Consider the following 21,983-nt stretch of genomic DNA (forward strand, 5'->3'; position numbering starts at 1 on the left):
ATTGGTTCACTTGCGAAGAGAAATACAACGACAACGACGCTGTGTGAGACAGAGCTAAGCTTTTCTCGGTTTTGCGGGAATGTCAGCTATCGCTTCCCCTAAAGGTCGGCACACACTATGGACTATGTTGCGGGGAGGTGAAGAGCGGGAACAACGGTCCTTTCGTGTGTATGCATAGGGCGTATGTTGACCACAAAAACAAAAAATTTTCTCGCGTTTCCTTCGATGAAATTCCATGAATTTGGGAGACTAGTAATAACGATTTTACTTCATTTAGGGCTCGTTTTCCAGGGAAGTCTATCTGACTAGTTCTTATGCAGCGGCAAAAGACGGAAATTTGCAAACATTGAGAAAAAAAACTGCCAGTACAAACTCTACTTCTTACTTGCTTGAAAGTCTTATCTGGCCAGATTCGATGTATTGTGAAAATGCTGGAAGATTCCACCGAAGGAAATTCAAGAAAGCCACAAATGTTGCCACATAAACGATGAAAAATGCATTTGTTAGAGCAGTTTTAATGCAAGAAGCTAAGAACCATTATTTTAACAGAGATGATGAAAAGCATTATTTCATCATTGCTTATTACACTTAAAAAAAGTTAGAGTCAGCTGGGTGGAATGCGAAATGAACTTTCAAACTGATGTAACAATAACGTGCAACACGACAAATGATTACCCTATGGAACCACCTTAAATTTTATTTGTTCCTGAGCTTTCAGTTAAAAACGGGTATTTTGACAAGTTCTCGGCCACCGCTTAGTTCAACCCATCCAGACGTCATATCTTTATTTCGGACAAACCTGTTCTCGTCGATAGCAAAGACTATATGTATCTTTGGATCCAATCATTAAAGAAGTTGTCGGGTTCGTTCTTCCGATGTATCACGGGCTTGTTTTCTCTTGTGCTCAAGTAGTCATCGAGATCATCAATCTGGTCTGATGCGGGTTTGTCATGTTCTGCTATCAAGAGGTCGTCTAAAGTCGTCTCCTGAAATTTGGGTTCCTTGTCCCTCGTAATCAACAAGTTGTCTAAATAATCTCGAGGTTCGGGCTTCCTTTCCCTCACACTTAATTTATCTGTTCAAGAAAATAAAGCAATTTTAACAATACGTATAGAAATTAGGTACATTAAAGATTGGCTAACAAACGAATAATATTTCTGACCGGCAATATGGGTGGATTGCAAAAGATGAAAAAAATAAATAGTGAGATTTTAAAACCCTGGAATCGTACAGTTAAGAGCACACCAACATTCTAAACAGTTACAGAGTTGAGCGCAGCTTTAGCAAATTTTTCATAGAATCAGACGTATCACACAAATTGCGACTGAAGAGTGATCGGATAACTCAATCCCGGTGCAATAGGTCGCCCGATTCTTTACCATTTACCCAGATACCTGGGAACACGATTGTAGCCGAGTGCAAATAACACACACAAAAAAAATCAAAACAAAAGAAGCAAAAACCCTGAGAAATTATTATATTAGATTAGTTAGCACTTGATTCAGCACAGGAATAAATCGACGTAAGAACCAGAGTCGTATAGTGGGTCACATTTTTAATAAGCTGCGTGCCCGACTCCATTGAATTCAAATTGTACTTCAAATGCGCATTAAGCTTCGTACATGGTACGCAAGCGCACGATACAGAATGTTTGATCTACGCCATATTCATTACCACACACATGTAGTCCTATCAGCAGCCTCATTGGCTCCTGGTCCTATATATATTTATATCATTATTCATAAACAAACTGTGCCACACATACCTGGTTTAGTAGTTAATTCTACAGCTGAAGCCGTAGAAAATTCAGGTGCTGTGGTTTCCTGTGGAACTGCAGTGGTTTCCTGTGGTGCTGCAGTGGTTGCTTCTGATGTAGCAGTAGTTTCCTCTGAAACTGCAGTGGATTCCTGGAGAACTGCAGTGGTTTCCTCTGGACCTGAAGCGGTTATTTCTGGAACTACAGTGGTTTCCTCAGTTACTGTAGTGGTTTCTTCTGGTGCAGTACTGGTTATCTCTGGAACTGCAGTGGTTACCTCCGGTACTGCAGTGGCTACCTCCGGTACTACAGTGGTTTCTTCTGGTGCAGCAGTTGTTTCCTCTGGAAGTGCAGTGGATACCTTTGGTATTGCAGTGGTTACCTCTGGAACTGTAGTAGTTTCCTCTGGTACAACAGTGGTTTCCTCTGGAACTGCAGTGGTTACCTCTGGTACTGCAGTGGTTTCTTCTGGTGAACCCGTAAGTTCCTCTGGAACAGCAGTAGGTTCCTCGGGAACTGTAGTGGTTTCCTCTGGAACCACAGTGGTTTCTTCTGGTACAGCAGTAGTTTCCTTTGGAACTGCAGTAGTTTCCTCGGGAACTGTAGTGGTTTTCTCTGGAACCACAGTGGTTTCTTCTAATGCAGCAGTAGTTTCCTTTGGAACTGCAGTGGTTTCCTCTGGTGTCGCAGTGGTTGCTTCTGGTGAAGCAGTGGTTTCCTCTGGAGCAGTAGTAGTTATCTCTGGAGCTGCAGTGGTTACCTCTGGTTCTACAGTGGTTTCTTCTGGTGCAGCAGTAGTTTCCTCTGGAAGTGCAGTGGTTACCTTTGGTATTGCAGTGGTTACCTCTAAACCTGCAGTGGTTTCCTCTGGTACTACAGTGGTTTTCTCTGGAACTGCTGTGGCTCCCTCTGGTACTACAGTGGCTTCTTCTGGTGCGGCAGTGGTTTCCTCTGGAACTGCAGTGGTTTCCACTGAAACTGCAGTGGTTTCTTCCTGAACTGTAGTAGTTTCCTCTGGTACCGCAGTGGTTTTCTCTGGAACTGCAGTAGTTTCCTCTGGTGCTGCAGTGGTTTCTTCCTGAACTGCAGTAGTTTCCTCTGGTACTGCAGTGGTTTTCTCTGGAACTGCAGTAGTTTCCTCTGGTGCTGCAGTGGTTTCTTCCTGAACTGTAGTAGTTTCCTCTGGTACCGCAGTGGTTTTCTCTGGAACTGCAGTAGTTTCCTCTGGTGCTGCAGTGGTTTCTTCCTGAACTGCAGTAGTTTCCTCTGGTACTGCAGTGGTTTCCCCTGGAACTGCGGTAGTTTCCTTTGGTACTGCAGTTGATTCTTCTGGAACAATACTAATCAGATCTGGAACTGTAGTGGTTACCTCGGGTACTGCGGTGGTTTCTTCTGGTGCAGAAGTGATTTCCTCTGGAACCGCAGTGGTTTCTTCTGGCATTGTAGTGGTTTCTTCCGGAATTGCAGTGGTTTTCTGTGGTATCGCAGTGGTTTTTTCTGGTGCAGCAGTGGTTCCGCCCGGAACTGCAGTGGTTTCTTCTGGTGCAGAAGTGGTTTCCTCAAGAACTGAAGTGGTTTCTTCTGGTGCAGCAGTGGTTTCGTTTGGAACTGCAGTGGTTTCTTCTGGTGCGGCAGTGCTTTCCTCTGGAACTGCAGTGGTCTCTTCTGGTGCGGCAGTGGTTACCTCTGGAACTGAAGTGGTTTCTTCTGGTGCAGCAGTGGTTTCCTCTGGAACTGCAGTGGTTTCTTCTGGTGCGGCAGTGCTTTCCTCTGGAACTGCCGTGGTTTTTTCTGGTGCAGCAGTGGTTTCCTCTGGAACTGCAGTTGTTACCTCTGGTACTGCAGTGGTTTCTTCTGGTGCAGCAGTAGTTACCTCTGGTACTGCAGTGGTTTCTTCTGGTGCAGCAGTAGTTACCTCTGGTACTGCAGTGGTTTCTTCTGGTGCAGCAGTAGTTACCTCTGGTACTGCAGTGGTTTCTTCTGGCGCAGCAGTAGTTACCTCTGGTACTGCAGTGGTTTCTTCTGGTGCAGCGGTAGTTACCTCGGGTACTGCAGTGGTGTCTTCTGGTGCAGTAGTAGGTACCTCTGGTACAGCGGTAGTTAGCTTCGGCACTGCAGTGGTCTCTTCTTGTGTAGCAGTAGTTACCTCTGGTACTGCAGTGGTTTCTTCTGGTGCAGCAGTAGTTACCTCTGGTACGGTAGTGGTTTCTTCTGGTTCAGTGGTGGTTACCTCAGGTAATGTAGTGGTTTCTTCTGGTGCAGCAGTAGTTACCTCTGGTACTGTAGTGGTTTTTTCTGATGCAGAGGTAGTTACCTCCGGTACTGCGGTGGTTTTATCTGGTGCAGCGGTGGTTACCTCTGGTACTGCAGTGGTTTCTTCTGGTGCAGTGGTAGTTACCTCTGGTACTGCGGTGGTTTCTTCTGGTGCGGCGGTAGTTACCTCTGGTATTGCAGTGGTTTCTTCTGGTTTAGCGGTAGTTACCTCCGGTACTGCGGTGGTTTCGTCTGGTGCAGCGGTGGTTACCTCTGGTACTGCAGTGGTTTCTTCTGGTGCAGCGGTAGTTACCTCTGGTACTGCAGTGGTTTCTTCTGGTGCTACAGTTGTTACCTTCGGTATTTGAGTTGTTTCTTTTCCTTTAGCAGTGGTTTCCTCTGGTACTGCGGTGGTTGCCTCTGGTGCTGCCGTAGTTACTTCTGGTTTTACTGAAGTTTTTTTTGGTGGTACTGTAGTTTTCTTTAAAGCTATAGTAGTTGGTTTTGGTCCTGAGGTAGTATGTACTTGTGGTGCCTCAGTAATCGCTTGTGGTTCTAGAAAGGGAAACTGTAATGTAAGTAAAATCGCAGACTGATGAATAGTGGAATCCATTATCTGGATCTTACATGAGCTTGGTTTGAAGGTTAGGTAACATGTTTCTGCATATTATTTTAGAATTAACGAAGAATGTGAGAAACGTAAGAAATGAACAATGAATTAATAGGTAGATTACTGGCACAAGTCATGTCAGTGTATATCATCTACGGACTGTTTTGTTCAAAATATTTGTTATATTTATATCGGAGAAATCTTCGATTATAATGATCACTGGTTTGAAACGAAAAAGAATAATTTAGAAGGACACTCGTTTAATATTATTTTCTGCCGACCTAATGTTTTTGTGTCGAGGTTGATGATGTCTGCACCTCTAGCTGTTGTGACCATTGTGAACTGGATTTACTAGTTAAATGGATGCGTGCCGCAGCTCATCCGTTTAACTAGCCGAGCAACTGAGTATCCATCTAGTAAAGACTTATTTGAGTTTTTGATCTGCTTCATTTGATTTTATCACGCGGAAATCGCTTAAAGCAAGATTGCAGCATTTTTGGCTATGGTTTATCCTGCTTTTTACTTTATGCAACCAACCTTTCTCACAAATGAACCTGTATTTTAATGAGCATTTGAACCTTCCCCACTTAAGACCTCTTAGTTTTGCCGCCATTTGAACGCAGAGTGGCAGCTTAGAAATTCTCTTTGGCCCTGTCTTGGTCCAGTTTCGATAATCACTTCTCTCCCCACTACTCCAAACTCCATCTTTGCTGTTCGCCTTGAAATGCAGTCCATTCCAGCTCCCCTTGTCCTTCATTAGCGATCCAAGGAAATTCATTTCATCTTCATCATTGACAGTAACCAAGTTAGCTTCGTTTTCTTTGCACATCTTCTGTGCAAGAAACCACGTGACTCTAGTATTTACTCGAAGATAGCAGCTCTTACTAAAATGTACCCAACCGTGGTCGCATTGGACAGCTGCAAATGAAAACACACACCCGTCACTTCAATAATTGGATGACTTTCGTATCGAATTCCTAACTATAAGTTTAATTGTACATGGTTAGTTATTTAGTTACAGTGGAAACCATATAATGCCAGACACACGCCTATCACATTCTGTCCTCAGTTCTATACTCAGTCGCGGTATCTTGGGTTGTTTTGGTCACGTACAAAATTATCTTTCAATTGAAGGAACACTGAATATAGTAGTTTACTAATATAGAAAAACACCAAAGAGATCATAATAAACCATAAAGGAATAAGGATGGTTAAGGATGAAAAAAATTAACACTGATTAGAAACGACAAACTTGAAATATTGAAGCTAAACTTTTCAAGATGTGCAAGCAGTGACGTATACATTCTTTGAACTGAAGAACAAGAATGGTATTATGAATGAATGTCAAAGTTTGCCTGTCCCCTTAATCGTTCTTGTAAAGCTATTTAATGGCTGTTCAATTTAGTATTTTTAGCAGAAACATGCCTCTTATTTTGTGTAGCTTTTTGCTTCTAACGTCTCCAAGCAGAACACACTACAGCCAGACTGGTCTAGAATTTGATGAATATAAGAAAACCTAGTCTGCGGTCAATATCCACTTTAGCCAATCTTGAGTAATGATCCTGAATCCTTCTGAGACTTGGCCATGTAAAAGTAGTAACGTGAAAGGATTTTTAAATCCTTTAAACTTTAAAAAAATTATCAGATCATAGTCAGTTAAAACAAATTAACCTTACCCACTGTGGGTTTCTCCTCCGGCTCTTTAAGTAAACCTGAAAACGAAATTCAGCAACCTCAAGTCAATATAAGTCAGATATATTCTAAATTCACATTAGGCATAAGAAAACATTCCTTCCATTTGCTATAAAAAGGAATCGTCTTGAACATTTTATTTCATAAGCAAGAATTACGATAATACGATATCGTCAGCGAGATATATGACTGCACAGCGAAGACAACAACTGGAATTAGTAAATAGATTTAGGCTTCACATACTTGATGTTCAAACATTTTTGTTAATAACACAATATTTAACTTTTTGCAGTGCGCATTTGATGTTATTTGTCTGGTGCCGAGGGAAAAAGTCGAATTTAAAGTCTAAACGCCTTCTGTTCATCTAATTTGACTTAACTAGTTACCAAGCTCTCGCAGAAAAATTAGTTATTAATAACTGTGGGCCCTAGTGTGTGAAAAATCTCTATCCATCGCTAGTAGATGTCGACTCCTTTTAACCGCTCGAGGCCCTTAGATTTTCAGTATTGGAAGCCATCGGAAAATTGTGATGAAGATCAGTGTTAAACAAAACCTGGTTAAAACGTAAAAAGCTTGGATGGCATAGGATGTCTATGGTCCATCCGCCCTACTCATTTAGTTGACTTTAGATTTCATGTTTTACCTACCTTTTTCACAAGTAAATTTGTATTCAATAGAGCACCTTGACATTGTCCACTTGAGGCCTTTCGTTTTTTCTGACATGTGAACACAGTTCTGAAGTTTCGACTGCCTCTTGGATCCCCTCTTTCCCCAATTCTGATAGTCGCTATTTTCTCCGCTGCTCCAAACTAAGGTTTTGCCATCCTCGTCCAGGTGCAGTCCATTCCAACCTCCTTTGCTCTTCATTAGCCATCCAAGAAACGTCATTTCATCTTCACTGTTCACAGTGACAAGGTTAGCATCATTCCTCTCACACGTCTTCTGTGCGTCTGACCATGTCATTTTGGTGTTTACTCGAAGGTAACAGCTGTCTTGGAAATTGGTCCAGCCCTTCTCGCATCTTATTGCTGTGGAATATAGCAATAGCTACACGAGTTAAATATATTCTTACGTATCGATTGATGAAGGTAATACCATGATGACATTGACTTCAGAACAGATACTGGTGGAAGAAATTTATTCTCTCTAGAATACTTAGCTGTCGTTCATTACTTCTACAGGATATCAGGACAATTTGCTTTATTTCTGGTCAAAGCAAATCTTTGTTCGTACAGAGAATTGCAGAAACCATTCAACATTGGATTGGCCATAATAAATTATTGAGGGGACAGCAATTTTTTAACATAACTGGACCGTTAAAGTGAGGTTTCCATCTACATGTATAATGAATTTCGTTTATATTTAACTTTTTGAAGTCATGTTCCTGATAGGAAAACATGCTCCATACTTTTTTCGGCGGCAGTCAAGCTTTCGAAAAATTGACATCAGCTTTTAAACAATAACTAAAAAAACCTCACCTTCAGCACTTGAAATGATCACTGAAAGAAGTAAGAAAACAGGAAATTTAATCAAGAATTCGAAACATTTATCTTAAGCTTAGTGATAAACTTTCAATATATTTTCTTAAGCGATTTACGTTTTATCGAATGACAGGAAAAAAACTTGTAGTTAAACGTCAGCCACCAACAACAGTTCTTTTCAGAACTACCCTCACCCAGAAGATCACAATAGAGGACTAATGACTTACAGCATTTTCTAGGGGGAGAGGGGGAAGGACATGCCCCCAGACTACCCTAGTGGCTTGCACTTGCGGCGCTCGCTCCCTTGTCCCTTGTCTAGCTACGGCCTTGGAGAAAAATGAAAATGGCTGTCCACCACTTCATGTTTTTGAAAGAAAGAAAACATTGCTTACCACTTGCTACACAGCAACCCAAAAGGACCAGCACTGTTGCACTCTGACTGCCTGTCATGGTTGCTGCTGGCAAAAATAAATAACCCGAAACAAATTAATACATTTTGTGATGAAAAATAAGCGATAGAGTGTCATAGCGTTTAGAGCTCACCGAGGTCATTTTTAACTGCGATTAAAAAAAAAAAAAAAAAAAAATACAAAATTATTAGTAACATGTTTATAACAGTTAAAAATAGTTTAAAATGCCATGAACGCTGAAGTGGAATACAATATGTACGATGAGTGATAAAAAATATTTATAAAATTAAACAAATTGATACATGCTTTTTTGTTGTTAAAAATCTGAACAACTGGTAGAGGCTGCCTAGCGTAACCGTGCCCAAGCCCTATACCTAGTGAGAGAGAGGCTGTAAAGAAAATGGCATCGACGAGTTCAACTTGGGACAACCGAGAACAAATCTAGCTGATGGCAGGGAAAGGAATCTGAACTTTCAAATCCAGTGCCCTAAACCACTCGACCACGCCCTCCCCTCAAAGATCAAATTGGCGAGCGTTCCACACAAAACTACGACTACAACAACAAACAACACAGCGAGAACTTTTCTGAGAGGTTTCTTTCGGAATGATTACAGCTTTTTTTATTCCATTCGGTTGTGATAAGAAGTGAGAGTCGCAAGAGTTATGTATGTGCTTATGGGCTATTTACAAACTAGACAAATAAAACTAGCAAATGTCCTGTATGTTATGTGTAAAATTGTGCAACGGATGCAAAACATGCATCTCGCCTCATGTATTGTGCACATTCGAAGCATAAGATAACTACTGAGAGGCTTGCTTTCTTTGCATTGGAAAAATCACTTGGTTGATACAAAAATTGTGAATTGAACAGATTTCATACAGAAAACCAAGGCAACATTTCATCTTCTGACGGCAAACTTAATGAGTCAGCAATATTTTGGTGGTTGATAAACCGAGAAAACAGTAATGATATCACATTAACTGTTACACCTTTTGACGATAATACCTCAAGGATTAAGCTTTCTTAAATATTATATTTTGTTCAAGATACGAGCGACCACATACAAAAAGACAATGTAAAGTAATACACCATTGGGATAAACACTTAAAACCGACACCCTCGGGACCGTCACCTGGAGTCCGTCAAAAGCGAGATTCCGCAATAGCGGGGTGAGATGAAAATGACCCAATTTTCGGTTATGAAATGTCACGTGCTGTTATATTCTCTAAGATTTTCAGTTTCTTTTCAGATTTATAGTATACATTTACTTCCATTCATAATCATATAATGTAGGTCAAAACAGTGTACAAGCTAGTAAACATTCCAAAACTGCAGAATAATTAGAATTAAAATTATATCATTCAATATGTTCAAGTTGTCCGTCGTAACGAGAAAAAAACATGGAGTCCGTAATAGCGGAAAGTATATCAATACATCTCGTTGTAGCAGTTTCGGCTGGGGATGAAACCAGTTCTGTCGATCAGTAACAGCGGAATGCCCACAAGACGAGAGTTGACTGTTATAGGTAAACCATGTGATTGGTGCGACAAACTTTTCTAAATTATCTTGACCGTAGTAGTTAAAATAAAATTCTTGCAGGCTTTCTTGTCCCTTTCTCTGGTTTAATGGCCTCCGCTTTTCTATTTTTATGCTATTTGTTGTACTTGTTCCAAGGTGACTGGGACCTCAGTGCATCTGGTTGCAAAAATTAGCATAAACTTTTGGCGCTTTTTTTCCAAGTGCGTCTTTTTAGTAAACTTTCAACTTTCATTAAAAAATGTGAGATGTACTGAAGGATCATAAAAATGAAAAACGCCACTTAAGCACTGCATAAATGAGTTGCAGGCTTAAAAATGCTTGATATCGCGTAAACTACTTCTTCCAAGATGGAGTTACATCGGATACGCCCGAATAACATATGCGCGGGCGGAATAACCTTTTATTAATCAAGACTCCATGTTAATCAAAGTCCATTGTTTTCACCAGCTATTGTAATATAACGTGATATCATTGAAATAATACAAGCAAATGCTCTCACTTCCGTTAAAGAGCAAGATAGAAGTATTAAATCTCTAAGAAAACCACGCTTCAGGAAAAGTCTGCTAATTATAGCACTTCAGAAATGGATCATCATCAGCCGTTAACAAGCCTTCACAGTGGCTGTTTTCTTCTGTGTGCTGTGAGGACATTGAAACACCCAAGAGGCGTTCCATACAGTGATAACACAAACAAAACGAAACGTGCCCAGAGTGTAAAAGTAGATTACATTTGCATAATTTTTGACGGCTATTTCTTCTCCAGTTACATTCAGGGTTCTGACCTTAATGATTTGAAAATTGCCCTTAAAAATAATGTAGGTTTTTGTTATTTCAGCACGGTATAAGAACAGTAACCTTGTCCCTCTTACATTTAATCTCTGTTTGTCTTACATTACTTTATCTTCCATTATCTCTCTTTTTGTCTTACATAACCGTTGACATAACTCTCTGTTTGTCTTAAAATACATTATCTTACATTATCTCTCTGTTTGACTTAATTTACATCATCTTACATTCAGTCTCGCTGCTTGCCTTACATTTTGAGGCAGACTGTGATATTGCATGGTGGTGGCAGTTGAATTTACGACAATTCATTGGAAAAAAAATGAAATAAAGGATACCAGGTATTCAATGATGTTACCTGGACTAAATGATATCTCAAATCTCGTATCTTCAAGTTAAATTGAATCTTACCTCGCAGTCTGATCGCAGGCGATTTTCTATGATAAAGTTATCCAAGAGAAACCAAAACATTAAGGAGCCAGATGTGGAAGGCTATTTTGTCCCTATTGCGCAAAACAATTTGTACCGATGTCATTTTAGTACCCATTAACCGATTACTGATTTTGTGGGATGCTTAAGAATGTTAGCTGAAACACAACCAAAGTGATTTTATAAAGCAGTGAAATCTTTCCCATGGTTGCATTGATTTTCTTCAAGTCAACCTTAAAGCAAAATATTAAACTTCAGGACTCTAACATACCTCAGTTCAAACAATTTTCTTCAGTTCTCCAATAAAGCAGCCACCTTTTCTCGCTTTAATTTGTTGGACGCCTGGAGCGAATTCCTATGCCCGCACTTTCTGGTCGATGAACCAAACTATTTCCAGTCGGGAACATATAATATAGCTTTAATGACTTTATAACAATAAATGCTCATTGAAGCGTTCCTGAAAAAGTCATCACCGTGACCAGATTTAATAATAAGTACTTATTAACCGAGAGTGAGGTCTTTACAGGAAAATCTAGAGCTGCGACCTTGCCGAATTGTCCGAGCAACAGCGAAGTCAATACAGCAGGGCCGAGGTTTGAGATTTTCCCGCAAAGAACGAACGTTCGAGGTTAAAAAGTAATTTGTTATCTTGGCTATTTGCTTTGTTTTTGCAGGCCCGTAATCGCCCCGTGGGCATTACGGGAGAATAATGCCCTCGAATTAGCCAATCAGAGAGCGTCTCTTTATCGGCTACAAACACATTAAGCCTTGTCATAATTAACGGTTATTCCAAGCCCGCGCGTTGGATATGAGATGATAAATTAACCTCCTTCTCCTTGTGGGCAAAGAAGAACTGGGAATGAGATTAATGATAGATAGCTAATGAGGTGGGTGAACCAAGATCTCGTTCCCAGGGTCTCTCTTCTTCCCGACCCCTCGCTCTCGTATACAGGCTGAGCGCCGATAAGCAACAGCAACACTAAAATGTTAATTCGAAACCGTTAACGAATGCTAATACATCTATGACAATATTTCATAATTTGTGATTGTCTTTATTTAGCTCGTCACCACACAGTTCGTGTGTCAATGTCTGCAATGTGAAACGAGAAATAAGGTCCTTATTATGCAGCAGACTGCATTGCTTTCAATGGGTTGGGTAGGTTGTCTTTTTTGGTACATATTCAACCAGATGGCTCGATTGGGTTTTCTTATCGTCTGCTACGCCGAACCAAAAAAGATAACAACAAACGAAAAAACAATAAACATTTAAACAAAAAAACACAAAGCAAAAACCTTAGTAGTTAGTTCTTGCGAGATATAGATTGTTTGCCTGCGTTGTTAATTTAATTTCTTTAATATAAATATTTTTAGATGATAATACTAATTGTTATGTGGCTATCTCCACCAGCGGGCAAGATACACGATCAACGCTGAAAATGATTACCCGAATGGTCAAGATGAAGATCTTACCCACTTGGTATTAACCTTCATGTCCCGTAATAAAATGGTCTTCCTTATCCATATAACAAATCCTTTATGAGCCAAGCTTCTTCGGTCAGAATGTCTGGATATTGGCATCATTCATTTTTGCGTACAATGGAAGCTCTCTTAACGTACACTCGCGTAAGTCCACAGATCTGCGTACGACCGCCTTCACAAAATCCCGTTTGAACTCCCATACAAACTCTGTATTTATTCATTCCCGCAAGCGGACATTTCCGTAAGCGGCCACGGACATTTTGAGGGCTTACGATTTAGACTTTTCATTTGTTTTGGAAATCCCATATATATAGCATAGCATTGCAGTTAGTACTGCAGTTAGAATCTGTTTATCGTATATTACGGCAGTTAAATATCTGTATACAGTTATCGCCATTATCAGAAACAAAAAAATCATTTGAAACGGTGGTATTTTTTGCATTCCCAATGTTTATTGTTATTTGGGCAAGCTACCGTAAGCGGCCATAGACATCTAGAACTCTAGTGGGCGCTTGCGAGAACCATTCTCGAAAGCAGCTAGCTCCAGTTACGGACACCTTTTTCGCGTTTCGAAGGTATCCGCTTACGAGAACTTCCACTGTATTTATGGACTTTGACTATGTCTAGCTTCAAAAACGCTTTAAAAAAGAACCAGCCATCTTGACCTCGTACTTGGTCAATTACTTCCATTTCATAATTTCTGTGAGTTCCCTCCTTGCTTCCATCATTTCATCATTTCAACCGTCTGTGTGAGCCACCCCGCCAGTCGGTCAGGCAGCAAGCCAGTCAGTCAGTAAGTCTGTCCGCCAGCCAGCCAGCAAGTCAGTCAGCCAGCCGGTTCGTCCGTCCGTTTGTCAGTCGGTCAGTCAGTCAGTCAGTCAGTCAGTCAGTCAGTTAGTCAGTCAGTAAGTCAGTGATTCATTCCTTGCTAAATCAACAGCTCATTATTGATCGTATTGCATTTCTTATCTCGCTATTCCGCCCTGGATAAATCACAGGGTTTATGGACGAATTGATATACACAATAGCGACAGACCAGGAATATAACAATTCATATTCCTCAGCGCCAATTAACTTTTGAAAAATACTCAGGACTATTATTGGAGTCACGCAAAACATCAACACAGCTATAACAATGATCATATCAATCGCAGCCTTCTTTTCCCACTTAAATAGAATGGATAAATTCTGTTCTGCAACAACGTCAACAACCTGGTTGTTATGACGACGAATAGCGATGAACATTCCAACATGGTTAACGATTGGCATGACGACCAAAAGCACACCCAGGACCAGGTTTATGACGGAGGAGAGTGACTCGGGTAAACTAAAACTTGTCAAAATCACCATGAGCAACCATGCTGATCCCGCCATCAGAATTACTCATAGCGCCTCTGTTGATATAGAATTATCAAGTTTTGTTAATTATTTTTTTCAATTCAACAAAACATTTAAGTACAGTACTCAGAGCGGTACGATTCCCAAGCCTAGGAGATGTACATCAAATTTAGGCATTGACCATTTATCGGAAAATGAAATAAGATTGGTTTCTCTTTAAAGTCATTCTTCTTCGACTTATGTTCATCTCACACGGAGTTAACCCGTCGACCGATCTATATTCAATACTCTGCCTCTTACCATGGTTTGCCCGCTCTGCTTCGCAATGTCCTCGCGAGTTCACAATCAATTCGTTCGTGATGAAGTATTGCAAAGCTTAAACTTTATTTATCCTAAGAACACCTTTTGCCCACGTAACGGACTTTCTAAATTATGAACGTAAGAAACGTTAAGTTTCACGTTAATTACCCCGAATAATAGCCGTGCAAGGGGTGGAAGAAAGAAGGATGAAAAGGTGCGTTATTCATTGTCAAACGTTTTATAATTCGGCAAAGAAAAAACAATTCATTTTTAAAATTAATTAAAGAAGAACAAAACTTGAGTTTATTGCTAATCAACCTGATTAACAAAGTACGAATTAAATTGTCATTCAGAAAGAAAAACAGATGAGAGGTATGTATTTTCTGACAGAGAAGCACACAGGATTTTTAGAAATGTGCGTTCACTCTGTGTTTGTTTTTGTTCCTGTTGCATTACGAATAGCATTTTATGACCGTTGTACGTACGTTTTCTCGACCTTCACTTATTCAGTCATTTTAAACTGTTTCGTGCTGACAAACGATATATCTTTTACTCAATATATGACTATATGTCGTATTAACCATATCATTTTCTACTTAAACAACTCATTAACCTCAAATCTCCCCACTTTCTAACTGGCCTCGGTAATTCTTCTTAAATCAGTGGCATTACCATTTTCTGTGACTGAAAATTCAATTTTTGCTTTCTTATTCAGTCTACAATTAATTTGTAATTCAAACGAAAAATAATTCAGTTCAACATGATTTGATGAATTCTTTGTTATTCAATTCATTAGACTTGAGCGATCTGTGAAATGTGTAAACGATCCGTGCATGCACGCTTCGACCAATTCCATTTTTCAATTTTCGTAAAAGATGGAATAAGCAAATATTACTCAACTAAACTGTTTGTATTCATTTTCACGAAACTTATGGACAAGACGATTGCTATCTGTACCACCTCCCATGGGGAGAATTTGTCTTTTCATCGGTTTTGCAGGCTCAGTCTCCAGCCGTTGGTGTTTCGGTGCGCCCGCGATCCTCTCCACCACCATGACTTGCCTCACGGGCTCTATTTCGTGTCTTTGACGCCATACCATAAATATTACAGTTTTGTTAAAATTATGCAAATAAAATTACTTTCGGTATAATTACTTCTATACTATAGTGGTGCTTCTATACTAAAAGGTGCACATCTAAGGCCCGAGGGGAAAGAAAAGTGTTGGAAGCAACACCACGTGGATCTAAATTCTTTTAGTTGTTTACAATAGTAGAAATAAACTGTTGTCAAGTTGTTGTGGAAGTGTGAAAGTGTTTAGAAAAAATGGTTGCTTTGTAAAAATAAACTTCGCTAATTTCTTGTGTGTTGCGAGTCATTCATGTACCTTTACTAAAACCACAATCCGTTCGATCAGATCTTTGAAATTTTTCGTGTGATAGGAAATTTTCGGTTCATCAGAGTGAAGGCCCGTGTGACGGCCATTTTCAACACCTAAATTTAACACAACTTTGAACATTAATCAAACAAGAACAAAAAAATCTCTTACAAAACAAACACAACTGCGTTATCATATTGGAGTGCACTTATCGATTGAAAAACGGCCTTGCGTTTTGTCATAGGTTTTGCTCTTCATTCAAGAAATGTCAGAAGCAACTTAATTTTCTCAAAATAGCTCCAGCTAGTTACAGTTGAACCCCGCTATTTCGAACACTCGGGGGAAACGAAAAGTAGTTCGAGATAGCGGGAGTTCGAAATAGCCGATAGTAAATGACTGAAGGGCAAATCCAAGGAAAATGGTTTTCGGTTTGAAATAACCGAGTTCGAATTTGCGGGATCACACCGGTACAGTAACTGAACCATTAGCCCTTACTGAGGATTGTAATGACATTTTCCACAAACCCAAGAACACAACACAAGAGATCGGCCTCAGCGGCCAAATGTACATAATAAATTTCTGCTCTCAAAATTGCGGACCGGGAAGAATTAAATTATCGAAAATTTAGCTATATATACCTTGCGAGGTTTCCTCTTTTCATTTCATTTAAGAAAACGCTGTTCCATCCGCCACAGGAAGTTTCCGGAAACTCAACCCAGAATTTCTGCTCGAATCGAAAAAGGTCACAGACTGCAGCAAACTCCGTATTTTGACGTGTGTCAATTTGTCTGGGGAACGATCCTGCCACGAGCATCCATGCTCATCGCACTTGACGTCAAGCGAATATCTCTGCCATCGATTTGCAGTTCTATTATCTCTTTCAATTTTGGTAGCAAGTTAGCTTTGCAGTCTCTGGCGTAACGAAACAATGGGTCGAAAAACGGGCAGATACCTTTGAGCGTAGAAACTGTGAACGAGGCCAATTTTCCCTTATCCTCCTTCCTCCCAGATGTAATACAGATTCCATACTCGGATGTCGGATGCTACCTCACTTAGTCTCAGAATCAACCTGCTCTTCCTCTCAGTTTGTGGATGAACCACCCCTAGTTAAAAGAGGCTTGGCAATCCCTCGGTGTTGATAGTACCATCTTCTTCCATAAGGGTGAGGGGTGAGAATTTCTCAACCCATACCCATTTAAATCGTCGTAAATACTTTTTGTACCCTGGCCAACACATTTTCAATTTTTTTTCCACATCTGCAACCGATTTGAAAGTCCTAGCACTAGGTGTACGCATTCAAACATTGGAACTATATCACTGCTGTTACGTGAGGATTCACGGTTCTCCCTTGGAACAGATCGAGAAAACATTTTTCTCTTCGATCGTTAGCTCAGTAACACTTTGATGTGGTACACAGATGTCACCCCAGATAGACGGTGAACTACACCGCTTACACCGCACTCACTTTGCGCCACATTTTTTGCCATTTATTCTCCAAAAACATGAAAGGATAAAAAACACAGCTATTTCACATTTCACGGGAAAAACAGGCTATTCACGAATCACGAAAATATCCTCTTACATGTTTAACACCCTCTGTATAGCTATTTTTAAGCCCTGGCCAAACGGAATCGCAAGTAGAGGCAAGTTGAAAACTTGGGTCAACTTGGAAGTCCGTTCGGCCAGGCCTTCCGTGTACTTGTGTTGACTTGCTATGACTTGCGCTCACTTTGGTCGAGATCAAATTTGCATGCAAGGCGAAGCAATTTTTTTGCCGTTTGGCTACCCAACTTAAGTCAACAGAAGTTGAGTGACGTCCATTCGTTGCCATAGCAACCCATTAGCCGATAAAATACAGGATATGTCTGCGGGGTTTTCATGATGGCGACCTTGAAATGGGTTTTTTGCAACTTGCGTGTACTTGCGAAGCAACCTATGAGTCCGTTTGGCCACCCAACGCAATTCTCTCTTGCGGCTTCTTTCGACTACTTGCGAGTCCGTTTGGTCAGGGCTTTAGATTGTTTTGGATTTTGTGCCATTGACGTACATTGTCAATTAAATGTCTTACCAATAATGTTTCTTTCGTTATTCGCTACGTAAATAAAATAATTTCGGGTGATCAACCTTAATCCAAGCTCAGTTACCTTCGTCATACTGCCATGGTCTAATCAAAAGGAAGCATGCAAACTTTCAGTTTACGTCTTTTATCACGGAAATGTACGCTACCTTTCTATCACTGGAATTATACAGTTTGTCCTCTGTCCTGAACTGAAAATTTCCCCGTTCGCAATTCACAAAACCAATCAAAAGACAAATTTTCCCCGTTGGAGGTGGCACAATGTGGAGATGATTGCGTCATATGTTGCGTGGATGGAGGCGGAAAATCGCTCTCGGTAAGTCCAAGTACGTCACTTGGACGTCTTTTGAAGCAAGCTAATGTTATAAAGAAAACAGGCTATGGGCGTTTTGCATCCTTTTTGGTCATCACTGAATGCGATAACGAGTTATGGAGACACCACATCAATCCATCACACAGATGAAAGACAAGCGGAATGGAACAAGCGACGGACGAAGTAATCCTGCGAAACGAAAGCTGGGAATGGCTCCACAAGTTACTGCAAAACAGAGTGACGTCCAAAGCAAGCCAAGCAGTAGGTTCTACATGAGGGACAGAGTGATGGGCGAAGGAGCGAAAAAATTATCACCCGAAGAGATGGCCGCATTGGAGATCGATATTTTCAAGCCACTGGATTTCTACGAAATTTTATTTAACAGATTGAAGGGAAGCGATAAGGGGAAGATAATAAGTAATCTCAACGAACTGTAACTGCCTGAAAAACCGATTTGTCGCCACAAGTAGTCTTGAATTGGGTTTTTGGATAACAGTAATGAATCGCTATATTCTCTGTTCTCCAAAGCGGTAACATAAAACAATGTAAGTAGAATATCAAAGGAATTAAAAAGGAAAATTTACATTTCACTGTACTCAGAGTACTCGTTAATGAATATTGTAAGCATTAATTATTGTAAGCATTAACTAAGGAAATCTTCGCCAGAGGTGTCCTTGTTCCGAAATATTTCTCTACAACGATTTACTGTAAACAATTTCTATTCCTATAATTTACCTTTTTTCTTTCCTTCGTTCTTTTTCTTTACCTTTTCTATCCTGTCACAGGCGATTACAGAACCGATTGATATCTTTCGATCATGAGCAAATTAAATGGGGTAGCACTGGCTCTCTGAAAGAAAGTCATTTGCGTAAAATGAATTACACACAAAAAACATGTGGTGCTTGCTCCTTCTGTCCGCAATTACAAACAAGCGACGTGTTGAAGTAGCGCGCGATTATATGCGACATCACATAACGTAAACTGCCGCTTCAAAGCCCCGGGCTTTGTATAACTTCCTAAGGGCTTTTAGGTGGGCTTATAAACGGAGGGGCTTATATCCGAGGGGGCTTATAACCTGAATAAAGAACCGTTTCGAAAAGAACTATAGCTTTGTTGATCGAAATAGGTTTTTCATTTGCTGGTTTTGATCAAACTTCAAAACATCACAGTAAAACGAATTCACAACAAGAAAAGCTGGATGGAGGCTTATATCCGGCGGGGGTGGGGGAGGGGGGCTTATAACCGAACCTATAACGGAGGGGGGTGGGGGCTTATAAGCGGCAGTTTACGGTATTTTCACGCATCTGATCCTTTTTAACGTTTACAGTGATGCACATTTCAAAATGATTCAGTTGAAGCTACATCGAATACAATCTATTTATTAAAAGCTAATTTTTTTTCCCCGTGAAATGTGATATGGCTGTTTTTTTTTTTCGTGAATCGTGTTATTGGTAGCCGTGAACCATGATTTTCAGTGAAATGAGAAATAAACGTTTAATTCGTCGAAGACGAGACCCTTATTTTCATTGTTTTTTTTTAAATTTTTTTTTTCGACTCTTGTCATTGCATAACCGTGAAGGCAATTCGTTGGATCCCTCCACATTATTAGTCTTCAGTAGAACGCAGTTTTCAAGTCCTTTCGCTACTTGTGGAAGAAAGAATTGGTGAAGATGTCGGTTTCAAAATCTCATGAATGTTCTCAATCCATGCGGGTGACAAATGTCTCCTTTTTGTGTTTCGCGAAATATCTATTTTGTTTTCCATGAATTGTGAAAGGTCGACGTTTTTATTTTCCATTACAAGCCCCGTTTACCACCCTCAAAAAATGCGGTCAAACGGGGAAATTTTTAGTTCAGAACAGAGGACAGACTGTGTAATTCCAATGATAGAAAGGTAGCGTACAGTTTCGTGAAGGACGAAATAAACGGAAAGTTTGCACGCTTCCTGTTAATTAGACAGCACATACCATAATTTAAGAGCTAAGTGACTATAACGGCATTGTAAGGAAGTAAGAAGTAAGAGACTTAATTTTATGAGGGTGACACGTAACAGTAACTAACATTACTGATGAACTTGTGGCCCTCTAAAAAATACAAAAATACACTCCTTGTCAAGGAATGCTCTTATCTGTCAAGAAGCGTTAACGATTTCATACCAGATATCTACGCCATTAACGCCCCGTATTTTTATTTTTTGAAATGCAACCCTAAATGGTAACTTGATGCGCGAAAATCACGCTTTTTCTTAAAGTCTAGTGATACAAAAACCTGCAATCTTCCCCATCTCAACCCACATCTCGGCTTTTGGCGAGGAAGTTTCGCCAAACGAGTTCGAGCTAAAAAAAATTAATAAGAAAAAACAGCCTCTAAGCGTTTGACCAAGGCGAAGAGAGCTCTGTAAGGGGAGTAACATTTGTGGGGCTACAAGTACTTTTTGTTAATCTGTTTGTTTTCATAATTTGAGATTTATTTTGAAGTGATAAAACATGTAATAAACCAGTCAGTGCTCCCTGGTGATTTTCACGCCCAACTGTCAGTCAGATCTCAAGGCGTTACCAGCCAATAGAATGTACCAGTTTTACTGAGACTTTCCTTCTATAGTATCTTTTGTTTTCATGGGATTTTGAAGCATGTTCAGTTTGCAACATGCCAAAAAGAACAACGAAAATTTCAGTCAAGATTACTCGTGACAAGAATAAAAAACTATGGGTCCCTCACACCCCTTTCCTCGCTTCCTTCTCCCATCTCTCAAAACCACTCTCCATCCTTTGTTTACAGCTCCGTTTATTACGATTCACGCTCTTTTTATAATAAATATAAATTAATTCACTCTTCGTTGATTTGCAAATCAACAGCATTTTATGCACGAAAGTTATGTTATGACCGAGCCCACCTCGTAAATTATTTACTCAATCACACGCCGAATAACCACATTCAGTGCCCTAAGTATAAACCAATTTTTACAATGTTAAACAAAAAATAAATTCTATAAACAATTGTGGTTTAAAAAACTTTGTAGTTACTTAACAAGATATAACTTATAACCCACTCCACACGCCAACTATACTCTTTCTACCTTCAGAGGAACCAAAACTACATAAATTCTCGAAACGAGTTGGAAAAAAAACGCTTATAAAGCAAAGCGAAAAGGAACACGCGGTTCGTCGCTCATGTAAATAGTTGTCATATTACACTACTTTGTGTCACACAACAAGGCGACGCCACGTAAAATCCAGTGGTCGGGATGTTGTGAAGTCTTGAGGTTCAAGCAGAAAATGTACGTCAAGTCCGTACGTCTGGGTTTCTTGTAAACAGGGCACTCGTAAAATTTAAGCGCATCTTTGTTGTCTTTCGAGTCTTTGACCAGAGCAGCAGTATTCACTGCGAATATGTGCACCACTGGAAGAGCGGTAAACAGAACTTTCGGCGAAGGTTCCGTGAGCCTGCAGTTTCTTCGGTCCCATCCAGCGCCATCCAAGAACAGACCGTGCACGTAGACACCTTCTGCCGGTGATGACGAAACATCTTCTTTCATCATTTTGGTGACGTCATTGGCAAGTGCCACGTTGTCGAGAGCCCAGCCTTTGTGCGCACGCGTAATTTCTTGTCTCATGGCTGTGAGAAAACCCTGAGGGAAACAGAATGAAGAAAACATTAGACACGACAAAACGGGTAACTTCATAGTAAAAAGAGCAGAAAGTAATAACTGACAATTAGTCAGCATCTTGTTACTTAAGTAAAACAGTCTTGTTCGATACCAGCTATCCTCCCACGTTTCTCCAATTCACAAAGTGTTTTCCTTTTTACTTTATTTTGGCAAACATCAATTATACATTGCTCATGCTAGCTTTCGTATGATCTGATAAATTCTAGCGCCAAACATTTTTCTTCAATCTTCCTTAGTCCTGGAGTGGCGAATTGAAATATATTTCCTTCAAGACATTTCACCTCTGGGCAACATACCTGAGGGTTAAAGAAACCAGTCATCCAGAATGCAGTGGGTCTCCCTTCAAACAGCCACGACGAGAATTGATTATTACGCTCGATGAGCTCTGTAAACCAGAACCCCAGGGTGGTGGAGTCCCAAGAAATCTTGAATGAAAAGAAAAGATATTTTAGAGCTCACACGTTGCTACTGCTATGATATGA

General features: G+C 40.2%; 2 protein-coding genes across 3 annotated transcripts in view; both read right to left on the reverse strand.

Moving 5' to 3' along the window:
* Positions 1 to 821: 821 nt before the first annotated feature.
* LOC145480511 (uncharacterized) lies at positions 822 to 8,242 on the reverse strand. Its single transcript, XM_081458755.1, has 8 exons — positions 8,185 to 8,242; positions 7,790 to 7,810; positions 6,959 to 7,339; positions 6,296 to 6,331; positions 5,157 to 5,537; positions 4,113 to 4,564; positions 1,766 to 4,028; positions 822 to 1,075 (listed from the first exon to the last, which is right to left on the reverse strand). Exons 1-8 carry the CDS (start codon positions 8,240 to 8,242, stop codon positions 822 to 824), a joined length of 3,846 nt encoding a protein of 1,281 aa, XP_081314881.1.
* An 11,703-nt stretch (positions 8,243 to 19,945) lies between these two features.
* Positions 19,946 to 21,983, reverse strand: part of LOC145480650 (dynein axonemal heavy chain 5-like) — a 175,897-nt gene continuing 173,859 nt past the window's right edge. The window contains exons 89-90 of one of the 2 annotated variants that reach the window (XM_081458932.1): positions 21,798 to 21,926; positions 19,946 to 21,462 (exon numbers count right to left, since the gene is read on the reverse strand). In XM_081458932.1, coding sequence (XP_081315058.1) covers positions 21,028 to 21,462; positions 21,798 to 21,926 — 564 coding nt within the window. In that variant the 3' untranslated portion in view covers positions 19,946 to 21,027. The remainder of the gene's footprint in view (positions 21,463 to 21,797; positions 21,927 to 21,983) is intronic. The other variant, XM_081458931.1, reaches the window with a different exon arrangement.

Source organism: Orbicella franksi, chromosome 3 (genome assembly GCF_964199315.1).
Source record: "Orbicella franksi chromosome 3, jaOrbFran1.1, whole genome shotgun sequence".
Taxonomy (NCBI): Eukaryota; Metazoa; Cnidaria; class Anthozoa; order Scleractinia; family Merulinidae; genus Orbicella; species Orbicella franksi.

Bases quoted from the DNA above. Each gene is read 5' to 3' on its own strand.
- LOC145480511 (XM_081458755.1), bottom strand. From the start codon at position 8,242: ATGACAGGCAGTCAGAGTGCAACAGTGCTGGTCCTTTTGGGTTGCTGT. The intron at 7,340-7,789 runs GTGAGGTTTTTT...TATATTCCACAG, and splicing joins GATCATTTCAAGTGCTGAAG to CAATAAGATGCGAGAAGGGC. The intron at 1,076-1,765 runs GTATGTGTGGCA...TTTCTTGAACAG, and splicing joins AGAATTAACTACTAAACCAG to ATAAATTAAGTGTGAGGGAA.